The sequence below is a fragment of the Priapulus caudatus genome, unplaced genomic scaffold (assembly GCF_000485595.1).
Source record: "Priapulus caudatus unplaced genomic scaffold, Priapulus_caudatus-5.0.1 Scaffold1406, whole genome shotgun sequence".
Lineage (NCBI taxonomy): Eukaryota > Metazoa > Priapulida > Priapulimorpha > Priapulimorphida > Priapulidae > Priapulus > Priapulus caudatus.
This window is the reverse complement of record NW_014578467.1, coordinates 1-21,818: the sequence shown is the minus strand read 5'-3', so window position 1 is coordinate 21,818 and position 21,818 is coordinate 1. Positions and strand designations below refer to the sequence as shown.

General features: G+C 43.5%; 3 protein-coding genes across 3 annotated transcripts in view; 2 read left to right on the top strand and 1 right to left on the bottom strand.

Annotated features, from left to right (window-relative positions):
- Positions 1–175, top strand: part of LOC106816534 (HEAT repeat-containing protein 5B-like) — a 41,537-nt gene extending 41,362 nt beyond the window's left edge. Inside the window, exon 13 of the mRNA XM_014821160.1 lies at positions 172–175. Coding sequence (XP_014676646.1) covers positions 172–175 — 4 coding nt within the window. The remainder of the gene's footprint in view (positions 1–171) is intronic.
- Positions 7–16,072, top strand: LOC106816536 (HEAT repeat-containing protein 5B-like). Its single transcript, XM_014821161.1, has 25 exons — positions 7–45; positions 453–552; positions 927–1,036; positions 1,248–1,411; positions 1,716–1,790; positions 2,104–2,243; positions 2,611–2,749; positions 3,306–3,427; positions 4,050–4,209; positions 4,803–4,992; positions 5,552–5,721; positions 6,127–6,268; positions 6,779–6,943; positions 7,418–7,663; positions 8,200–8,303; positions 8,747–8,893; positions 9,365–9,544; positions 9,857–10,331; positions 10,696–10,858; positions 11,474–11,589; positions 11,860–12,153; positions 12,806–13,036; positions 13,510–13,667; positions 13,930–14,146; positions 14,402–16,072. The coding sequence occupies exons 2-25, from the start codon at positions 455–457 to the stop codon at positions 14,728–14,730; spliced, it is 4,335 nt and encodes a 1,444-aa protein (XP_014676647.1). The 5' UTR covers positions 7–45; positions 453–454; the 3' UTR covers positions 14,731–16,072.
- Positions 16,073–16,783: 711 nt separating this feature from the next.
- LOC106816533 (small nuclear ribonucleoprotein E-like) lies at positions 16,784–19,381 on the bottom strand (the record flags this gene model as incomplete). The annotated part of the gene is made up of 4 exons (XM_014821159.1): positions 16,784–17,409; positions 17,835–17,913; positions 19,127–19,189; positions 19,349–19,381. Coding segments are annotated over 4 exons (249 nt in total), but the record flags the coding sequence as incomplete, so codon positions are not given.
- Between the last annotated feature and the right edge of the window lie 2,437 nt (positions 19,382–21,818).

The window sequence follows — 21,818 nt, the reverse complement described above, 5'->3', positions numbered from 1 at the left end:
TCACCTGGCAGGTCACTCTAGAGGCACGCGCAGGAGCGCTCGCTTGTAAGTCATGCTACACAAGAGCTTTATGCATTCATATATATATGGAAAATACTACGTCGTATATTATACGCACAAGTTATTGGTTTGTAAATGGCATATGCTATAAGGATTTATATATGCTTTCAGTTGATTAAATAAATAAATATATATATATATATATATTGTATATACTATTGATGTGTGGATTCATAAATATTCTCTGCATAAAATATATGTTTTATGATTTCCAACAGAATTAATTGCACATGCAAGTGAGTTTAATGCACTATTGAAACATTAATTTTCCACCGACTAAAAGCTGAAATAGGTGTAATTTTTCATGCGTGACTGTATGCATGCGTTTCTGCATGATGTACATCCCGATACAGAGGTTGTTATATATGTCCCGTGTCGTTGTTATCACGCAGCGATGTACAGTTTCCTGCTGCACTGCCCGGAGCTAGTGACTGACGATGTGACAAGGAGGCTGCGCACTCCCACGGATGCGGCTCTCGTGATGCTAGCCAAGTACGTTAATTTGTTGTCAGCATCAGGATGCAGGGGTAGATGGGATGATGATGAGATATCATCGTGCCTAATGTAGAAAATAGCGATATGAGACATTGCGGCAAATGCGTGCTGTAACACTTAGCCAGGTACCATGATTACTGTTGTTCATCAAACAAACCTTGCTGATAACATAGGGGACATCAGTACTTTGTATCTTTCAGTATTTTTTTGTGAACATCTAATTAAATGGCATTCAATTTGGCTTATTTGTATTGTTGTGGTCGCTATTTTACCTGATTCCTTGATTCCGAATCCCTTGTGTGATTTAACCAGCAGTGCTGGCTGTCTTGAGTGCATGGGACGAATGTCTAAGGTCTGCGTGCGTCTTGCAGTCTCACGAGCATGCTGAAGTCATATGGAGCCCCGCTGAAGGCTAATGCTGCCATGGTGAGACTGAAGCTCTACCAGACGCTGAGCCTCATCCCGCCGGAGTCATACGAAGGTAAGCGAACCGTCAACGATCGCTTTCGGAATCAACGTCAGTCCAAGGTCAACGCAAGGTCAGTCCAGCATTCGTACGGGCTTAGTCCTACATGGTCGCTACCACGTTCCTCGACGGTCGCTACAAGGTCAGCCCAAGGTCGGGTCGCTATGTGCCGTGTGGTTGCGGTCCTGCGTTGTTCACGCCTCGGTCTGTGTGTGTTCTCTCGCAGGCTCTTACTCGTCGCTGCTGAGGGAACTCGTCGCTGAATTCACGCTGACCGACAACCCGTCGAACACGACGACGTCGATGCTGCGCAGCATGTGTCACCATGACGACAGCGTCATCCTCGGATCGTGGCTGCAGGAAACCGATCACAAGGCCATCGAGGACCAGGTGAGTATAGGAACGTAGGCACGTAGGCGATGCTACAAGTTAGATTGTTGATGGCTTGTGCAACAATGATTAGTTGGCAACCTTGTCCATGCACCTTACAGTGCCTTACCTTATATTATCACTTGTCCCGGCACCACAGTCACACACTTTGGTGATATGCACCTAGGTCTTCTGTGCCTATCTCGAATATACAGCTATAGGCTTTAGTCTTGATTGTCAAATTTAAATTAAATTAATTTAATATGAAGTAAGCATTTGTAACACAGTGTCTGTGTAAATGTTGATGGTGTCATATATATTTTAGCTTCAGCCAAACAGTGCATCAGGATCAGGAGCTCTTGAACATGACATGTCCTATGTCTACTTAAAGTGTCCCGAGGTAATGATTACCGAATGTCCATGTGAATGCCTCTGTAGATAAGTAATTACTCCAGTCAGGCAGTTTCTCATATCAATTTACTCGTGGGTATTCTGAAGCACGTTCTCCGTAATTTACAACTGCACTTGATGCTGGTGATTTCCACGTCATGTATTTTTCATCTTACATACTACTACTTACAAACTCTACTTAAATGCTACTTACCACTCATGTCATCATTGTGATAGTCTTGTAAACCAACATTCCAAGAGGAAGCCTATGACCACAATATCTCACAAGTAGCCGTGTGTGTGTCTGTGTGTGTGTGTGGCAGGGGGAGTCGATGCCAGGACCGCTCCCGCTGGGCGTGGCCGTCATCGACAAGTCGATGCACCTGTTCGGCATCGTGTTCCCGCGCGTCACTCACAACAAGCATCGCGTGCAGATGCTCGAACACTTCATGGAGTGCATACGGTGAGTTCTCGCTATCGTCGGCCGCTCCTCGGTCTTCGCACGTCGTTGTTTGCCTCGTCGCGCGTGGTTTTTTCTCAGTGGGCATTACTTCTCGCGTTGCCAAGTACGGAGCGCTGGGCTTTGTCTGTAGTGTAAAAGGTTTCACATGATCCAGGTTTTACGTATACGCAGTGGGAGCCGTGTATGCGACATTATGTCGCGTTAACTACGTAAGTCCCAATGCAGTAACGTTCCCCCTCTCTTTGGCATTGGCGCAAACTCACCATAGCTTTGTAGGGCATAACATTTTATAGATGTCTTCGTGCTATTACATTACAATACTGATCTCACGTTCCCATCGTGAAATTATTCTGGTTTGTGCTCGCAGACAAGCTAAGTCATCGAGGCAGGAGGCTGTACAGATGAACATCTTTACGGCATTTCTCGCCGCCATGAAGGGACTCGTCGAGACGAAGGGGTCGCTCGGGCAGGACGATGTGAAGAAGGCAGCCATACAGCTCATCATGGTATGCCGCCGCCGCTGCTGCCGCTGCTGCTGCTGCTGCTGATGCTGCTGATGCTGTCATATGTACCCCACGCGTGCGACGTCTTGTTGAATAGCACAGCTGTGCAGTAAACAAAGTTCTTCAGTGTCTGAAGCATGGTTTTGTCTTGATGTGTGGTGCCTTCTCAGATGACTGCAGATAACAGCACTTGAAATAATGTTACACTGGTCACTTAGTAAATTACAAAAAAAAACATATAATATTTGTGTTATTTAAAATGGCTCTCGTCAAATGAGAAAGTGTGCAGTGATGTATAGTATTAGCAGGTAATGTCATTGAAGTAACACAAGTGCAGTATGAAAGTTGACAACACACGCTTGCATCTTAAATAATGTAAATCCACTTCAAGATAGGATTTCCTGTTTTTTTATTGGCTAAGCAGTGTATAGCAGTATGCATAATAATAACAGATCAAATTCTCAGGACATACATTTTTATGAATGTTCCTAATGAATTTATACTAGTATTACTATATTATTAGACACTAGTAATTGTATGTGTATATTTTTGCCTGTAGAGTGCGTTGGCCAGCTCAAACCCGATCCTGCGTTGCGCGGCCGGCGAGGCTTTGGGCAGAATGGCTCAGGTCGTTGGGGACAATAGATTTGTTGCTGACATGGCCCAGTTCAGCTTCGACAAGTAAGCAAAGTTACTCGACTCATTTTGTTGCTTCTGGTCAAAGTCGGCCACAATTTTACCATGTTGAAGTCATAGTAACTTGTACGGTCGCAGTGCTGTGAAAGAATCATGGTGTGTTGGCAGTCTGGTATCCTGCTATCAAAACATTAACTTTTCTAGACTGCTTCCTTCTACCTCTGCGTAAAAACCGTATTAATCCAGCAGCTGTGTATGTAGTTGCTAATTGTCTTTAATGGAATGGCCATGGCTAATGTGCATTACATGAAAATATATATGTGTGAAATATTTTTATTGTCCAGTGAGGAGCAATAATGTAAGATTTATAAATATTTTAACCAGACGAGCATTATTGTCACTGATGGAACTCCATTTACAAATACACAAATGGCTGAAATCATTGATTTGCATAGCTGTACCAAACTCAACATCCTCTCGAATATGAATAAGCAATATGCTGCAAATACATGCTTCTATATAGATAAATGCTTATATAGCAAAAACAAATCATTTTGACACCTAGTCTAGATTTACATAACTTGGCACAGACCTGACAGCAAGTAACACCGTGTAACACATCTCGATCGCAAGGCTGTTTGTTCAATGTGGTTTTCTGTTTATTTAGGTTGAAATCGGCACGCGATGTTGTTACGAGGACTGGCCACTCATTAGCACTTGGATGCCTGCACAAGTATGTTGGAGGGCTGAGCACAGGGCAGCACCTCAACACCAGTGTCAGCATACTATTGGCATTAGCACAGGACAGTACCTCACCTGCTGTACAGGTAACACCATCTTACCTGTTACAGTAGTAAGCAAGTCGCACTTGCACCTCGTACTGGTAACAATTCCAGCTATATAATTCAATTTGCTGGGGCTCATTCCTGCCTCACAGTTTACACCTGATGTATTATGGCAGTACATCGCATTAGGCATGGTTCTCTCTCTCTCTATCTTTCTCCCCTCTTCTCCCTCCCTTCCTCCCTATCTCTCTTTCCATCCCGTTTTCCTTTCTCTCTTGCTCTATATTTCTTACTATCACTCCTGTCTCCCTTTCCCACTCTCACTCACTCTCCCTCTTCCTCTCACTCTCCCTCTCTCTTTAAACCCCTTTTTCTCACTCTCTCACTCCAGTCTCTCCTTTCCTCTCCCTCTTGCTCTCTCTTTCCTTCTGCTTCTCCCTCTCTCCCTCTCGCTTTAGATCCCTTTTACCCTCTCTCTCCTGATCTCTTTTTCTCATTCTCTCACTTCTGCCCCTTTCCTCTTGCTCTCTCGCCGTCTCCCTTTCACTTTCCCCCTCTCCCACTTTCTCACTCATCCACCCACTACTCTTTCCACCCTCACCCTCACCTACACGCTGAACCTCATTATCGCACAGGTGTGGGCGCTGCACGCGCTCGCGCTCATCGCGGACTCGGGCGGCCCGATGTTCCGCGGCTACGTCGAGCCGACGCTATCGCTGTGTCTGCGGCTGATGCTGAGCGTGCCGCCGTCGAACACGGACGTGCACCAGTGCCTCGGCAAGTGTCTGTCGGCGCTCATCACCACCGTCGGACCTGAGCTGCAGGGTGAGTGCTGCGGGCAGGCGGGGACGACGAGCGCCGCGTGCACGATCGCAGTAATGACACCGCACTGGGGTCACCTGCAATGATGACGTGTGTATGATTGCTGGGGTCACTATCGAACCTGCAATGCTGACGTGTGTATGATTGCTGGGGTCACTATCGAACCTGCAATGCTGATGTATGTGTGATTGCTGGGGTCACTATCGAACCTGCAATGGTGACATGTGTATGATCGCTGGGGTCACTATCGAACCTGCAATGGTGATGTAGTGAAGTGTGTATATGCAATCTAAAAGTAAACTTAAATACTTCAAAAGCATCAAAAAGTAAACTTTTTTGCCATGTAAAGTAAAAATTGGTATGTGTGTACTCATGCAGATCAAAAAATTGCCATTTCCATTCAAAATTCCATTGAAGTCGAGGTGCATATCTGCCGTGCATGATCGACTGACACAGTATAGGGTGATGGTCTGAACTAATTACAGCCTGTAGAGATCCACATAGTAGATACTGCATAGTAGATGCTGCTAGCTCATGCTGCTCTGTCTCTCTCTTGCTGCAGCGAATACATCTCCTATCATCACGGCTCGATCTTCTTTCCTGGTGGCATGCGCTGTGATGCAAGATCACTCGGACTCTCTGGTGCAGGCAGAAGCCATTGCGTGCCTGCAGCAGCTGCACATGTTCGCTCCCCGACACGTCAACCTGTCAACCCTCGTACCAAAGCTCTGCGTAAGTAGTAGGTCACACAGTACGGTGGCCCAGCGAGTCCAATACAGAGCCCACCGTGAGGTCGGGCGTAAGATTAGGGTTCGAGTTCAGGTTGTGGTTACCTCAGTTGACCGAACCCTTACTGTCACCTTCATAATGAGCAATGTATTGCTTGATGTGTCCACCATGCCCCCCGGGTTAAGTGTTACGTGAGTACCTCTATGCTATATTACAGGGAGTATGAGTAAGTGCAAATAGCCACATAAAAGTGATGTAGAAAACTCCGTGTACTTACTGTCAGACAGTCTGTTCACTCTCCTCTCTCTCTCGTTGCTGGTAACGTGACCGATGCAGGTGTAGAACTCGATCATGGTGGTGTGGGGTTTTTTGTGTGTGTGGGCTGTACAGGTAGTGTTTGCGATTCAGGTAACACTCTCCAGCCCCCACCTACTGCTGAGGCGTGCTGCCGTCGCCTGTCTGAGACAGCTCTCACACAGAGAGGCCCCAGAGGTGTGCGAGTATGCAATGACGTTAGTCGACAGCAAGGACTGGAAGATCGATATCACCGGTAAGCAGCAGATCATACGGGCAATGTTCAGTGGTTTCAGTCGCCCATTGATGGACAATCCATACCCTTGCCGAATCCCTCAAGTAATCATGTAATCGATTTTGATTTGTATTTTTTATTGTGAAAACAACATTGGTGGATTAGTAGAAGATTAGTAGATTGATTAGTTGGTTCATAGACATTAGTGAATTAGTAGAGATGGGTATATTAGTAGAGATTAGTGGATTAGTAGAGATGTGGGACGTAGCAGTTGGGCAGCTATAGAATGTCGCACCTGAAATTGGATAATTTGTATGGCAACAAGTTTGTGTGGTTTTCCATTTTTGGGCAGGATAGCAATATGCTGAAGATAAATTTGTGTAATTTCTGTAGATCACAATGTTATTTGGGCTGCTGTTACTCGGTGTGTGTGGGTGTGGGTGGTTGTGGGGAGCTTGGGGGGGGGGGGTTGATCTGTGATGTAAGCTCGCCACTGGGAGTGCTGCTATCGTCCTGCTTGTCTTCGTGCAGAGACCGGACTCGAGGGGATGCTGTTTGCAATGCTGGACACGGAGAACGATCGCAGCCTGGTGTCGGACATCCACGACACACTGATCAGCATGCTGCAGAGCTTGGCTGGGGAGAACCTCACGCGCTGGCTCGCTCTGTGCAAGCAGGTGCTGTCAGCGTCCTCTGGTGAGAATACATGCCACTATTGTTGCACGTGCACTTATGTGCCACCATGTTGGAATACGTCATCTGCTGTTCTGCCTTGAACAAATTATTTACTTTAAAGTAAAACTTTACATGTTGTGATATAAGTCCTGTACATGTTTAAATACATTCCATGCTGTATATATGTATAAACATATTATTTGCTGTACATAGCTGAATACATTATGTGCTGTACATATTTGAATACATTATGTACTGTACATGTTTGAATACTTTATGAGCAAATACATCTTTGAATATCAGCATTACTATACGGACTCTGTCACAGTGCCATGTTCAACAGTAAACGTGCATTAAAGTACAGAGAAATGATCCAGACTCCATGCTCAGTGATAACACACATTCCAGCTAGCTCAGCACACGAATCTAACAGTAAAGTTATCGATTCGAATTTCTGGCCAACCTGACTGCACTGATTCATTATCTCTCACTCAGAGTTCATGTTGAGTCCCGAGGAGGAAGCTGCTGCTGCTAGGGAGGAAGCAGACGATGATGCAGGTGCTGAAGCCACCTTCAAGGCTGGCGAAGAGCCAGAGTCACACCCCTTGGTGGCGGCAAGATGGCCGACTCGTGTGTTTGCCGTCGACTGCATGCAGAAGATCGTCGCCGTGTGCAAGGATGACTCAGCTGCACACTTCGACCTTGCGTTGGCTCGCAAGCACAAGCAGCACAATGTTAAATGTATGTGCACTTTTTGTGTGTTGTGATGTCTTGTGCTCACATCAGTAACAGTGTAAATATACATTCACGTACTTGCTGTTTCGTGCCAACAACTGTAATGATATAAGTGTACGTTCACTTATTTGAAATCTCAGGATGACAGCAGTAATTCTACAGGTGTATGTTCACATGTTTGATATCTCATGTTCACACCTTTAATAGTAAAGCTAGCTACATGATCACATATTGAATATTTTTCTCGTATAATAATGCCTTATATGGGCTAGTAATCACTTATATGCCTGTGATGCTACAGCTGTGTCTTCGAATGCTTGACATCTTGTATTCATGTAGATAATACTGTAAATGTAGCTAACATGATTTACGGTGCACTCTCGCTAACACATGACAAACCATCTGCTTTAGGCAGGAAATCATACATGCCCTATATGGACAGTACATTCATTGTTCCTATACTACCAACCTGCTCCTACCCATCACCAGTTTGTGCCAGCACTTTGGATAAACAGCTTTATATACACCTTTTTTGATTACAGCTGACTTCCTCGTGCTGCATCTGCCAGAGCTGGTGCGAATGACCTTCATCTCTGCGACCTCAGACAGTGACCAGCTCAGGATGGCTGGTCTCAAGGCCCTACAGGTAGGTCTGCTACATAGCATAAATCATCTCACCAATGCTCATTGCTAATAATTTCAATATACTGAAGTTCTGTATAGGAATTGTAACTGTAAGTGACACCACACTCGGTTACAGTGCTTCTCATATAATTGGCTGTTTAAAGATTTATTTCCGTTTATATATTATATATACCATGCCTGTTGCATACTTGTGATACACACTCATATGAAACACTTACTGTTCATGTAATTGGGGTATAGGTACATTATAGTTATATTTTACTTGTTGGTGTTTTAAATGTTTGCATGGCGCTATGTTGTCTTTATTTATTCTGTTCCTGGAAACAGTAGTGGTTCGAGAACTTGTAATTAGACGTTGTATTGTAGGTGATTGTGATCCTCATTGGTGTTTATCGCCACGGTGACCGCAATCGGTGGTGAACATTGCCTTTCTTGTTTTCACAGAACGTCATCACGACGTTCTCCCGTGTTCCGGAACCCGAGTTCCCGGGTCACTTCATTCTGGAGCAGTTCCAGGCACAGGTCGGTGCCGCGCTGCGCCCTGCCTTCTCTCCAGACACCGGACCCAACGTGACGGCGGCCGCGTGTCAGGTGTATATTTTATCATTGTGTGGTACTGAATACTGTCTTGATGGCGTAGTGCCTCACACAAGGTCGCGTGAGGTGGCATTGTCTATGTTTTGCTTATAGACAGTCGTGTTTTAATGTGTGCAGGTCTGGTTTCATTGTTCGTGGCATTGTCTCACTTTTAAGATGCAAGGCTGTAATGAAGTATCAAAAAAGAATTGCTATCAATACACAAAATATATTCCTGTAAAAAAGATTTTTTTGTTAATAGTCAATGGTAATTTTTACTAATCAGTAGGGTAGCCATATCATTTCTTTGATGTCTACATACATATGTACTGTTTTTTAAAATTTACTGTATTTAAAGATGGGCTGGGAACATATTATTCCGTATTATATCAGTCTGCACGTGCTTTGGGTTTCGAGGTGTCGGAAAGAAATCTGCGTTAGTACTGGTGTTACGACGTCTGCCTACATTCTTCGCTCCCGCTGCAGGTGTGTAGCACATGGATCGGCAGTGGTGTCGCGTGCGACCTCAACGACCTTCGTCGAGTTCACCAGCTCCTCGTCTCGTCACTCGCGAAGCTGAAGTCTGGCAAGGGCTCGTCTTCTCAGCTGTACAGTGAGACTGCTGCCACGATGGAGAAACTAGCTGTGCTGAAGGCTTGGGCAGAGGTGCGTGCGTGCGCACGCACAGTCAGTGCTGACATTTTTTTGGAATCTGAATCTGCAAAGTCAGCCGTTGTTAGCAGAAACAACGCCGTGCATATACAACTGTTTACGTTCAGTGCATTCCTGTTGGCGATTATTTTTCCATCTTCCATGGTTTTTTTTATCTGCCGTGTTTCCAAAATATTTCGTCCAATTTTTCATACATGTGCCTAACGCACGTATAACTAGGAGAACTGTAGATAGTATCGTATCATGTCCTGTCACGTAAAAGGCTTTGACTGAAATTCATCGCGAGCCACACGCTTCGCTATCCAGGTCTACATCGTCGCCATGGAAACGGACAAGGCCGATAAGAGTAAAGTGAGCACGCCGGTGGATGATGAGGAAGACGAGGACTTTGCGGACTTCCAGGGGGTTGCAGGAGGTGAGAGCCTCCTGAGTCTCGTCACCCCAGAGCTTGTGTCCCTCAGCAAGCACTGGCTCGCTGCCCTCAAGGACTACGCCCTCCTATCTCTGCCGCCTGAATTCGCAAGTCAACTCCCACCCGAAGGGGGCGCCTTCTACAAAGCAGAGACGATCGAGTCGACGCGGCCGCTGTACCGCGACGCGTGGTACCCGATCGTCCACGCTGCTGCCCTCTGGCTGAACAATGGTGGCTTTGAGAATGTGGCCGCCGAGCGGGAGAAGGTCGATGTAGAGGGCAGCACGAACTTGGGGCTGGGAGCAGCGAATGCTTCTGCGACAAAAGTTCCGGACGAGATTAACACGGACCGGTTCCATCTGATCCAAGGTGTGACATCACTCATCAAAACATCTGTTAAAAAGTTGTGCAGAGTTAGAAATCAATAGGTACCTTGTAGTGACATAAATTGCAGAAATCAATGCTGTGGCTTTAGTGCAGAGTCTACGTCACCCACATGTTGTACACGTATTATACTAGGCAGCATGCTGTGGCATTGCCATTAGTTACCTCTGGAGGACATCCAGTTATAGTTGGGCATCATGACATTGGATGATTCTCAATGAGTATTCTGCCTCTAAGCATGCACATATTAGCAGTGTCACCAATTTTTACTAGTTCTCTAGCAAGAGCGTCTTCCTACGGCATTGTTGTCAGAGCTTCAGGTGGTTTTTTCCGTGTTTCTACCTGTCAGGTATTTGCGTGGAGGCTCTGTGTAGCCCTCGCACTGTTCACCCAGTCGAGTGCGTGATGGCGTGTCTCAATGCACTCCACCAGCTGCTGGACAAGCCGTGGTCACGCAGCGTCATCGGGCAGGACCAGTCGCTAGGCGTAGAGCTGCTGAACGTTCTACACAGGTGAGAATCACAGTCACGCTCCTTCCTCATAGGCTGTGTTGTGGGGAGAGCAGCTTTCGTTTGAGCATGATAGACCGTAGGTTTATATTGGCCTGCAGTTATGAGAAAGGCATCGTGACGTCACAATCAGAGGCAGTTTGCTCTGATTTTATTGGTTTGTCGTAAACTCGAATTATGTGCCAGATTGATAGATAGATAGATATAACTAGTGTTAACAACGTTACAATTAAAATAAATTTTGCAAACAAGATATCATCAGGCAGTATAAAACTGAAATTAATGATATTTACAATAATATATGTCCCATGGTAAGACATAGATATCACTTAAAATGTTGGTTCGTAAAATTATATCACTACAACTAAAAACCGTCTTTAGAATATGTACTAAATTTAAAATAACGTGATCCTTGGTCAAAAATTGTTACAATTAAAATGCGACACAATGATAGAATCAAACATATCACATAACCGAAAGTTGCCCAGAGAGTTATTTCAAAGAGACCAAAATGTTTATAAAGGGGTGCAAGCAAAAGACTAATTGATAGAAGTACCACAGTGGTAATCTGGTCCTACTCTCGTGTTACGTTGTTAACACGTACTTTTCTCTCTGTAGGCTGTTACTGACGAGAGAGTTGGCCAGCACACAGACATTGGTGATTGACGTTGCCCGGCAGGTACTGAAGACGGCCCAGGAACACCTGGAGTTGGCGAAACGCGTGAAAGCAAAGGGTAATGATGATTCATTTCCCAACATTATTCGCATTTGGCTAATTGGATCCTTTATATTTGTAACGTTCATGTTGTTGTTCTATATTAATTTAATAATACGTGGTTTTATTTATTTATATAGTGCTATAACACACTGAACATAACCCGCCTGTCAATCGATTTTAAATCTTGCTGGTGAATAACCAGCAGAGGTAATGAACTCATCAATCATCTTTATGGAGTAACCATGATTGCATATCTAAGCATATGCCTGCTGTTGTTATGCAACAGAAGCAGACCTACCAGCCAATCAGGACTTGGAGAGCCCCCTGGTGGGAGAGGGCGGCGAGAGCGGGGAGATCGTCATCGGCAAATCGCTCGTGTTTGCGTTCCTCGAGGTGTGCATGTGTCTGCTCGTGCGGCACATGCCGCAGCTGAACCCGGCCTTGCCCACCGCCGCGCCGCCGCAGCAGCAGCAGCAGCCGCGCAGAGAGGTGGCGCCACCGCTCACCCCCGAGGCGCAGCAGCTCGTCGGGAGCGCCGTCCACATCATGTCGGAGCTGCCAGCATTGTGCACCCCGCAAGGTAAGTGCGACGCTGGCGCCCTCTATGTGTGACCCCAGTGCCCTCTAGCCGTGATCCCGACGCCCTCTAGCCGTGATCCCGGCGCCCTCTATCCGTGACCCCGGAGCAGCGGGACGTCCACTTAGAGGGCTTAAATCCCCGAGTTCGACCCTACTAGGTGCAAAATAAAGATGTCAAGAACTAAATTGTTAGTGTTCTTGTACTCTCCAGTGTAAATTTATGTTTTCACAATTGCAGTACACTATGGCATCGGTGTACCATCTGTTAAGGGAAATAATTATTGAGCGCTATTGTCAGTATTGTGTAAAATTGTCAACGGAACATTATAGCGTGTGTAAGAGTAAAATGATTGAATAAACTTGTTCAAAATCACTCTCCGGCATTACCTGGGGGTATACCTGGTAGAGCTTGTTGATGTATGATATTTCCTCTGCTATTCTTGCCATCTCCACTATATCACGGTGGCAAATTTACATATCGAAATGATTACTGTTATTTATATGAGGGCTAGCGCAAAGGTCTGATTGTGGGTCAGCCCCTCTTCCCTGTTTTGTGTGCCGAACCTTTCGGCTGTGTCGTACGCGACACGTCTGCAAGAACTACATCTGTCTCCATGAGCATTAATCGAGATTTCTGCATGTGATCTCCGCAGGCAGCCTCAACGTTCTTCCGACAGTGCTGATATTAACGACCGGTGTGCTCAAGTACACGTCGCCACGGCAGATCGAGGAGACAGTGGCGCCCTCTACCGCCTGCACGTCGGCGCTGCACAGTCTGAAGCACCTCACCGCGCATCCGATGGCGCGTGATCGCAGCTGTGGCGACACCTGGGTCGCTCTTCTCAGGAGCAGCCTGACGACCATCCTCGACTTTGCTGAGCCAGGTTAGCGATCGCACGTGGTAACAAGATGACAGCGAGCTGGAGGAACTTATCGCATAATGACCGTCTGCTATTTAATGTGATGTTATTAAACATAGTGTTATCGCACATGATTTTATTAGGCATGATGTTGATAACAATGATGTTAAATAATTGGTGGTGACAAGATAACTCGTCCGTTTTGGGATTGCTCTTTTTTACTTCCATTCTAGAGTCACTTTAGCCTAGAAAAACGACATTGAAGTCTATGTTGAGGTCACTTCGATTCGAGTGGTGGAGTTTTCACCACTGGTGCAAAACACGAATGTCTGCTAAGCATACCAAAAATCTGTGACTGATTTCTAAAAATCTTCTTACCTTGCCCGATATTCCTAAAGATTGTCTGGAAATTGTCTGGTGCAACCGTTTGCGCTGTGTATGAAATACTTGTGATCACCCCGTGTGATAATATTTATACGGTTTCTGATTTGCCATAGATCCCACGACCAATTGGCCGGGAATGGATGAGACAGTGACCATGCTGGCACTCGCTGTCTTTATTGTCTCCAGCCCACCAGAGGTCGTTTGCGTTCCGATTTTGCACGACAAGTGCGTGAACGTGTTCCGAGAGGCTCTGGAGGCTAAATACCACGTGGTAAAATGGTTATGGCATTATTCTTAGCTATGACGGCACGTCAGTTGACATATACAGTTGTTTCCTCTGTTGAAGCTCTGTTGTTAGCTCGTATGTGTTTGTATGGCCATACAATCTACAGCAATTACTGGAATCGCCAATTCATAATGAGAGTTCAGTCTCGTCACAATTAGCATTTATACTGACACCAGCATAAACATAAGATTGTTCCACCAAGCAGCACTGCATTGCACTAACTTCTCTTTCTGATTGCTCTTTGCAGGTGAGAATAAAGTGTCTTCAGACGGTCGCGTCGATCTTCCAGCATCCGTCGCGTGCTGTCGCGACGCCCTACATCCACGGGTTGGCGTCGCTAGTGCTGAAGCATCTCTACGCTGCCTCGCTGAGCAAGAACGGGCTTAGCGAACCTGACGTGGCTGTGATTGTAGAGGAGACGAAGGTAGTCGAGACGTTGGTACACCTGGCCGAGGAGGAACACAGTAAGTGTGAACCTGCAGCTGTTATTACTTCTCAGCATTCGCTGTCGGCCGCTGACAAATCGATTTACTGGCGAGACGTCGTGCCATAATTCATCTGTTGCATTCGTGTTCATCTGTCTGTCAATAGTTTGTGTTATCTGTTGTTAATAAAATATACTATCATGGATTCACTTAGTTTGCTTGGCTCTAGTACCGGATCGGAGATATGAACACAGTGTCACCAATTCAGGTGTTTTTTTTTTTTGTTTTTTATAGGGATTACTCTCCTGAAGATCCTCGTGCCCCTATTGGTATCGTACCTGCTTGACAGTTCGAAGCTGCCATCTAGCAGTCGTGCTCAGAAACTTTTACACGAACGGTCTCTCCAGAAGCTAATGGAGATCGGGCCGAAGTTCCCGGAACAGTTTCGTGCAGTGATGGCCGGCGCGCCACCCGTGCGCACTGCACTAGAAGATGCAGTGAAGTTCAGCCAGCAGCGGTCAGCGGCTAGCGCCACCAAGCAGGCACAGGACAAATTTATCTCGCAGCAGCAGAGTGCACCGTCGATAAAGTTGAAAATGGACTTCAGCAACTTCAGTGGATAATTATAAATACAAAACACGAGCTTGATTTTGTTTTCTGACAATAAAGAGATGCAAGGTGAAAGAGGAAACCAGTCGGGGACGCTGAACTGCTATATTACGTTTTCAGCATGCAGTTGGTATAACAGTGTGTAACATTTGGACATAGTACACCGACCAAGGAAATAATATATTTCCTATAAAGGGCAGGACTATCCAATTAAGTGCAGTCCAAGAATGACAACTGCATACGACAGCAGGTATGGTTAGTGAGCCATGTTCAATTGCCCGAATATTTTAACATTTCTTTCTGAGAATTGAACATCTGCTGTAGTAGTTTTGCTGGCGAACTGACCCCATGGGGGTGAAAGCTTCCAACCTCTTACTTTATTTTGCATCACTTTTCCATTTGGTAGGTAATTATTAATTGTTATATTCATATCAGTTATCAAACATACTAATCTATCAACCTGGTTACCATTATGAGGATATTTAATGAGACCATCATGTATATTATTAAACTGTTGCTTTTACTTGTTATGACAGTGTAAAAATGTTATGAGTGAGTGAGTATGTGCGCGTGTGTGCATGGATGTGGGATACAGATGCTTGTACAGGTAGTCATCTGTTGCATAACTGATGATGAAAAGGTGAAATTTCGCAATGTCACTCACTGATCACTGAACTTTTGGAAATAAATGTGTTGGAGTTAATAAAACACTTAATTCACTAAGACATTTGCCGTTTATTCACGGCTTTTGTCGATGTATTTCCAAGTGAATACGCTTACAAAAAGCAGGCCTACGTACATCTGCTTGATCAGATGACCTTTGCACCTGTAGTATGGGCAGTGTAATAAAGGGTTGTTGAGCCCACCACGGTCTTAATTGGTTTTAAAGTCGGCACTGCGTACCGGTGAATACGTCTATTGTTGTTGCCAAGTGAGAATGTTACAGTGACACGAAACGAGGTTACACTCGTTAACAATGTTTATGGAAAACTGCTTTCCACGTAGTGATATTGGTTCAAAGGTGAAATAAAATGGTTGTCTAATAAAAATAGAAATTCCTAGAGTAATATAGAGTTCATATTTACAAGTTAATACAGGCGGATGCCTTTCGCAGTATGATTTCCATGAGTGGCAATAGTGAACCTCGATCTTCAAAAGAGTGACGCACAAAATGAAGTGGAAAATATAAAACAGAAACGAAGACAAGAAACGCCTAGAATTGATAGGGATTACATGGTGAACCTGGGCAGGTCCAGGAATTCTTAAAGAGAAGGGTCCTGTGAATGCAGAGGATGGATGTGTCATACTGGACGGACACGTGAACACGAACGCACGGAACACACGTGTAAATGATACCTCATTCATTCTTGTATACAGCGTGTAAGAAATTAACATAAGAGATGAGCTTTTTGATGTAATTTATTGCACAATCAGCAGTATTCGCTGTTCGTGCACAGGCACACATAACAATGGTGCTCGCTCATCGATGTTTTCATGTATCGTAGAAATGGTACGTTGGTTTATCACCATGTAACTGGTAGTTTTTATATGAAAGGTTTTCGCGCTCGGGACGTACTTACTATATTCATGTGCGCATATAGTATTTGTGTGTGTGCTAGTGAATGCTGAATTACATTCTAAATTTATAAACGGTGGGAATGCACGGCACATAAACACACCGATGCATTTTTTAAATAATAGATACTGGAACAATTACAATGAGGGTGAATTCTTGTTAACAGATCAAACATCACCTACCACATATCACCCTGCCTTACAGCACATCATAATGCCCTCTGGATTACACTCAGCTCTTGCCAACACATTTCATTCTTACAATTGACATTTCAATAAATTTCATCAGTGTTGCTAGTGTATTGTTTGGCGAATGTCTACATGTCTAGTAGAACCAATGTAATCAAAAACCGATGCAATTTCGTAGTGGTGCACGAGTTGTGTCTCTTTCACATAATAAAATATAAATTTTTGAATATTACGTCATGTTACCTTCATTACTAATTTGTATAAAGAAGTTAAATAACCTTCATAAAAATAGCAGACAAAATCAATTTTACAAGTTTTATTACAAAACATGATGTTTTCGAGCAAGGAACGATGAAGTGATATCGTTTGTTAGGTTTTCAGGAACATTAATGGAATGATAGTGTTAAATCCGAGACTAAATGTCCTACTGAAACAATTTAACCTCACTCACATTATATCTAACAATATGGGAAAACTGTAGCCAATCGTACAAATTGTAGAAATGAAGCCATCGTAAACGTTTTTCTACAGATAACGCCATATGTGTATCACAAGACTGACTCTACCAGTAAAATTTGGTAATGCCCACAACAATAAAAATTGTTCAAATAGTCTAACATTGTACTCAAGTGTTTTACTTCCATGCTACTCGACCAAATAATGGAGTACCTGATAAAAATTGCTGATTATCATCCACCATATACGGTTCTCCATGATAAAGGGATGAAGGATTTGTCTAATAATCAATTACCCGGATTTCAGATTCTTGGACTTTAAGCATGTTTGTGACCCCACAAAATTTACACGTGATTTGAGAATTGCATGTAATAGACATCTCTCAGAGATTAGTGCTACCTAGGTTCCAGCACTGGCTCCTGGTTCTACTTCTTGAATGAGTGTGATGTTGTCTCCCTTTAGCAGAATACGTCCTGAAAACAAACATCGGAAGTGACATAGTACTCATCAAATTCGGGTGAGGAGACCACATGGGAGACCACACAATTTCCTACACGAGTATAAAGCCACACAATGGGTGACTACAAACATGTGCGAAAGGGAAACTTTAAACACCTATGCCACTAACCAACTAGGAGCATCTGTGATACAATGCAACATTACATAACCAAATCAAAGAAGACAGTTGAACTATATGACATGTAATACAATTTAAACATGAATACCTACAGGAAAGAAAGAATAGTCTGTGCAACTATGAAAGCATATGCGCGTGGCGCAAGATTCAATGGTGAAAGCATATGCATATATATATGGTGTAACTATAACAATCTGTGATACAGAGTAACCTACAAAACCAGTCTGACACCACACGCAGGCACACACTCACAAAACCTACCGAGATGCTTTCTGGTTTTTGTTTTGACGTGGTATTCTTCAGCCTCATCCAGCACAAGATTCATGTACTCATCAAAACCCTTGCAACAGATATCAAAACAGATCAGTACGCAAACATATGAGAAGGTATTAAAATCTACACCTTTTCTGCAACTTCTATGCATTTCAGACTCTCATAGGAAATATTAGTACAAATTTATAGTAATGGTACTGGTTTGCATTAACATGTAATTGTAAATCCAATAGTGGATTGTGAGATACAATAATGTAACCCAACAAGAGTTACAACGCAAGCCTATTCTTTTCTTTGGAGGAGCCCCCCCCACCCCACGAGTGATTCACTCAGGGCGGTTTTATGGTGCGTTTTTCGAGACTACAACTTCCAAACTGGGTTTATTCTAAACACGAACCTTTCTCCGCTATCCTGGGACTTTGTATCACAATACTCTGTATTAAACTATTATAACCTGTTACAAAATTTCAAAGTGACGAGCAGAGATATTTCGAGCACAATTTCTGTTGACCTGTGACGTACAGATTCCCAATGCGCATAGCGTTCGGCTCCAAAATCGAATGTATCATGAGATGCCTGCTGCCAGTCATGACGTCATGACGAAGTTGGCCGAAAAACTAATTATAGCTGAATTTAGACTCACCTGACAGCAGAAACATCACTGATTAGACCCAAATTAAAAACACTAAGATTTTATGCAGTTATAGCATAGAAAAATGGATTTTACCACATCATACCAGCTCCGAATATTATCGTATGCCGCCTATCCAAAATACAAATGGCGCCTTCAAACAAAGTGCATAACTAAAACAAATGGGCGTGCAATTCTGTGTGGTAAATATTATTTATTGTTTATGTCAATAATTCAGAGCACTTTCTGTCATTGTCATTACTTTGTTACTATCTGACTGGTAATCCACAAGCTTCTCTAATAACAGACTTTACGCGGTATTAGTACTACAATGCTGTTACGCTAGTATGAACCTCTGTCTTTACACTCTGACCGGATTTCTACGGTGCGACGGTATCATGCATTACTGCACCCTGATACTGATAGATGTCTCGCGGCTACTGCGAGAAAGTCCGAGAGATGGCAACGGTAAACAAAACAGAACGCAAAATTGTAATTGTGCATGATTTGGTGAATACGAAGGTTCTAAGGCATTTTATCGTTACTCTAGACAATTGCTGTTACTCAAGCAATAACGGTAGGTATCATGAAAGTGGGGAAAACACTGGAAAACTTGCAATAATTACTTTAAATACTCTAGAATACTTACGACAATGCAGCCCTCTAACCGAAGATTAACGTTTTCATAGAGCCAGATCTGGATTTTTGAACGCTGACAAAAAGGAAAGATGAAAAACATCAGTTCACATGCATAACCTGTATAACGTTATCCGACTTGATACCATGTGCAACAGAACAGCATCTCATAACATACAGGGTATTTTAATATTTGTAAATTATATTAATTTACATAAACAAGAATAATACATACGTTCTGAAGATACCTGAAGATCAAGTTCTGATGACATTGTTAAGGTAATATTTTTTGTGAAATTACTTGTTCCTGCAGCAGTGGCATTCTTTTAATATTCTATATATATAATATGCAATAGATGAACCAATAATTTTCTTAATTCCAGAACCATCTAAAACTACCACTACTAATAACCCCATTGGGAACAAGCAGTAAATTAACTATTGTAGGCAGCAAAACTGTTGCTTACTGACCTTAATTGCAACCCCTGCACAAGTCCAAAAGGTTCAAACTTTTGCATAACACTTCATTTCAAAGGTTGTGGTATTTTCAATATCATAACTATTTGTAATGTTTTTGACAATGGGTGCCAGGGTCCCAAGGTAATGGGTGAACAGGCAGTCTCACCTTAGGAACCTAGTAAATATGGTCTATATGAGGATTACCGAAAATTCCCTACGCACATACTAGTGTTGTGATATAAATCACCATTCTAACGGTTCACCGTCACCATTGTTTTCAAACACACCTGCATACTGACCAATAAATTATGCCCTATAGATTTGTATAATTTTGACAATATTCTTCCAGCGCCTGATAACTGGATAAAGGGCCAGCTAAAGAGAATAGAGAAACATTAAGACTTCGGTAGTAAATACATTTCGGGTTTATTTACCATCATTTTATTATTGAAACGTTCTGAGTCAAGTGCAGATCAATGATAGTTTGGGATCCCACAAATGTGCTTTCGCATATGTGCTAAACTAATCGGGGTGCTAAACTAGGGGCTAGGGCTTAGAGTAGCGTTTAAACCCCCATATCGTCACTTTCGTAAATTTGGCCAAACTAGGCTTGGGCCACATGGTCAGAAACAGTAAACGAGCTGTCATACACGTTTGTAACGTAAAATAAATCAACACTTGTCTATGGTAGACTAACAGTAGAAGAGTTTTTATCGTCAGATTTAAACAATTTAGGGGAGGAGTACTGTCTAATACAGTAATAGTATTAAACAGCATCAGTGAGATAGCTAGTGCCACCGCAGCGAACAAACGTGTTTTCGTATCTCTCCGACAAAGGAGTAAACATTACGTGAAGAAGTGTTAATATATCTCTACTCTATTTCACCTATTATTGCCGACAATTTCCTGTAAATGCCATCCAAATGCTCATCTGCAACACACTGTCACACGCTGGCCGCCGCACGCTAGCTGCTGCACACTGACACATAAATATATAGCAGGTAGGAAAGCGTGCTTCCAAAATTCGCTTGACACTCGCTTGATTTCACACGAATACAACGCAAATATTCAACCATTCTACTCCATCTTTGTTTCTATTTGAAGAACAGTGTTCACTTGTTATAAAAACATACTGTCTGTGTTCGTAACCAAGCTGTCTCACGCGAAATCACACAAAGCCTGACGAAATTCTCGTGTTCGCTCTCGATGCGCAGTTTATGTAAATGGCTGCAAGTACAGAGCTATAGGCAGGGCACTGCATTTTGGGAAACTACCACGCTGCTTTCCAACTCCCGTACGAGCCTCGTCAAAGCCGCCAGTAGAGCGTTGCAAAATCGTTGCAGCGTTACAGCGCAACAATGAGGTCACGAAGAGCGCCAGTGGGCATTTCCTGATTCCGACAAATATTTACATAAACTGCGCAACGGGAGCAAACGTGAGAATTTCGTCAAGCTTTGTGTGATTTCGCGTGACACAGCTGCCACAAACAGTGTTTTTATAACAAGTGAACAATGTTCTTCAAATAGAAACAAAGATGGAGTAGAAGGGTTGAATATTTGTGTTGTATTTGTATGAAATCAAGCGAGCGTCGAGCGAATTTTGGCAGCACGCTTTCCTACCTGCTATATATTTATGTGTCAGTGTTCAGCGCAGCAGCCAGCATGCACAGGCACTTGGGACAGAGTCACTAAAAACTGAAAATAATATGAACGCACATTCACAAATAGGCCCTACTACCGTACCCCTCAATTACAGTTCCAGTGTTGCGTCAATGTATATCAACTTTCCTTCATAAAAACCTATGAAAAAACTAACGCCGAATGCTCTCGCACTCGCCGCTGCGAGTGTGCTGTGTCACCATGATAATAATATATATAGAATATATATATTATATATATATGAAGATATATAATATTTATACAGTGCTCGAAATAAGCGTTGTCCGGTTGTCCGAGACNTATATATATATATATATATATATATATATATATATATATATCGATAATGTCAGTATCTATATAGTTTTCAAGATAATAATTGTTTTCCACCTACAGATGGGAGACATCTTACAGAAAGCCTATCCCCAATATCATAAAGCAACAGAAATAGAGAGTTTCAGGTAAGTTTACCTATACTAGTTCACCTACTACTGTAACGGCGTCGGCCTCTGCTCTGCCGAGCCCTGCGCGCAGTTCGCTCGCCGAACTTTTTGGTGTCAGATGTTTCGCTCCCCGAAAGGTGCGCGC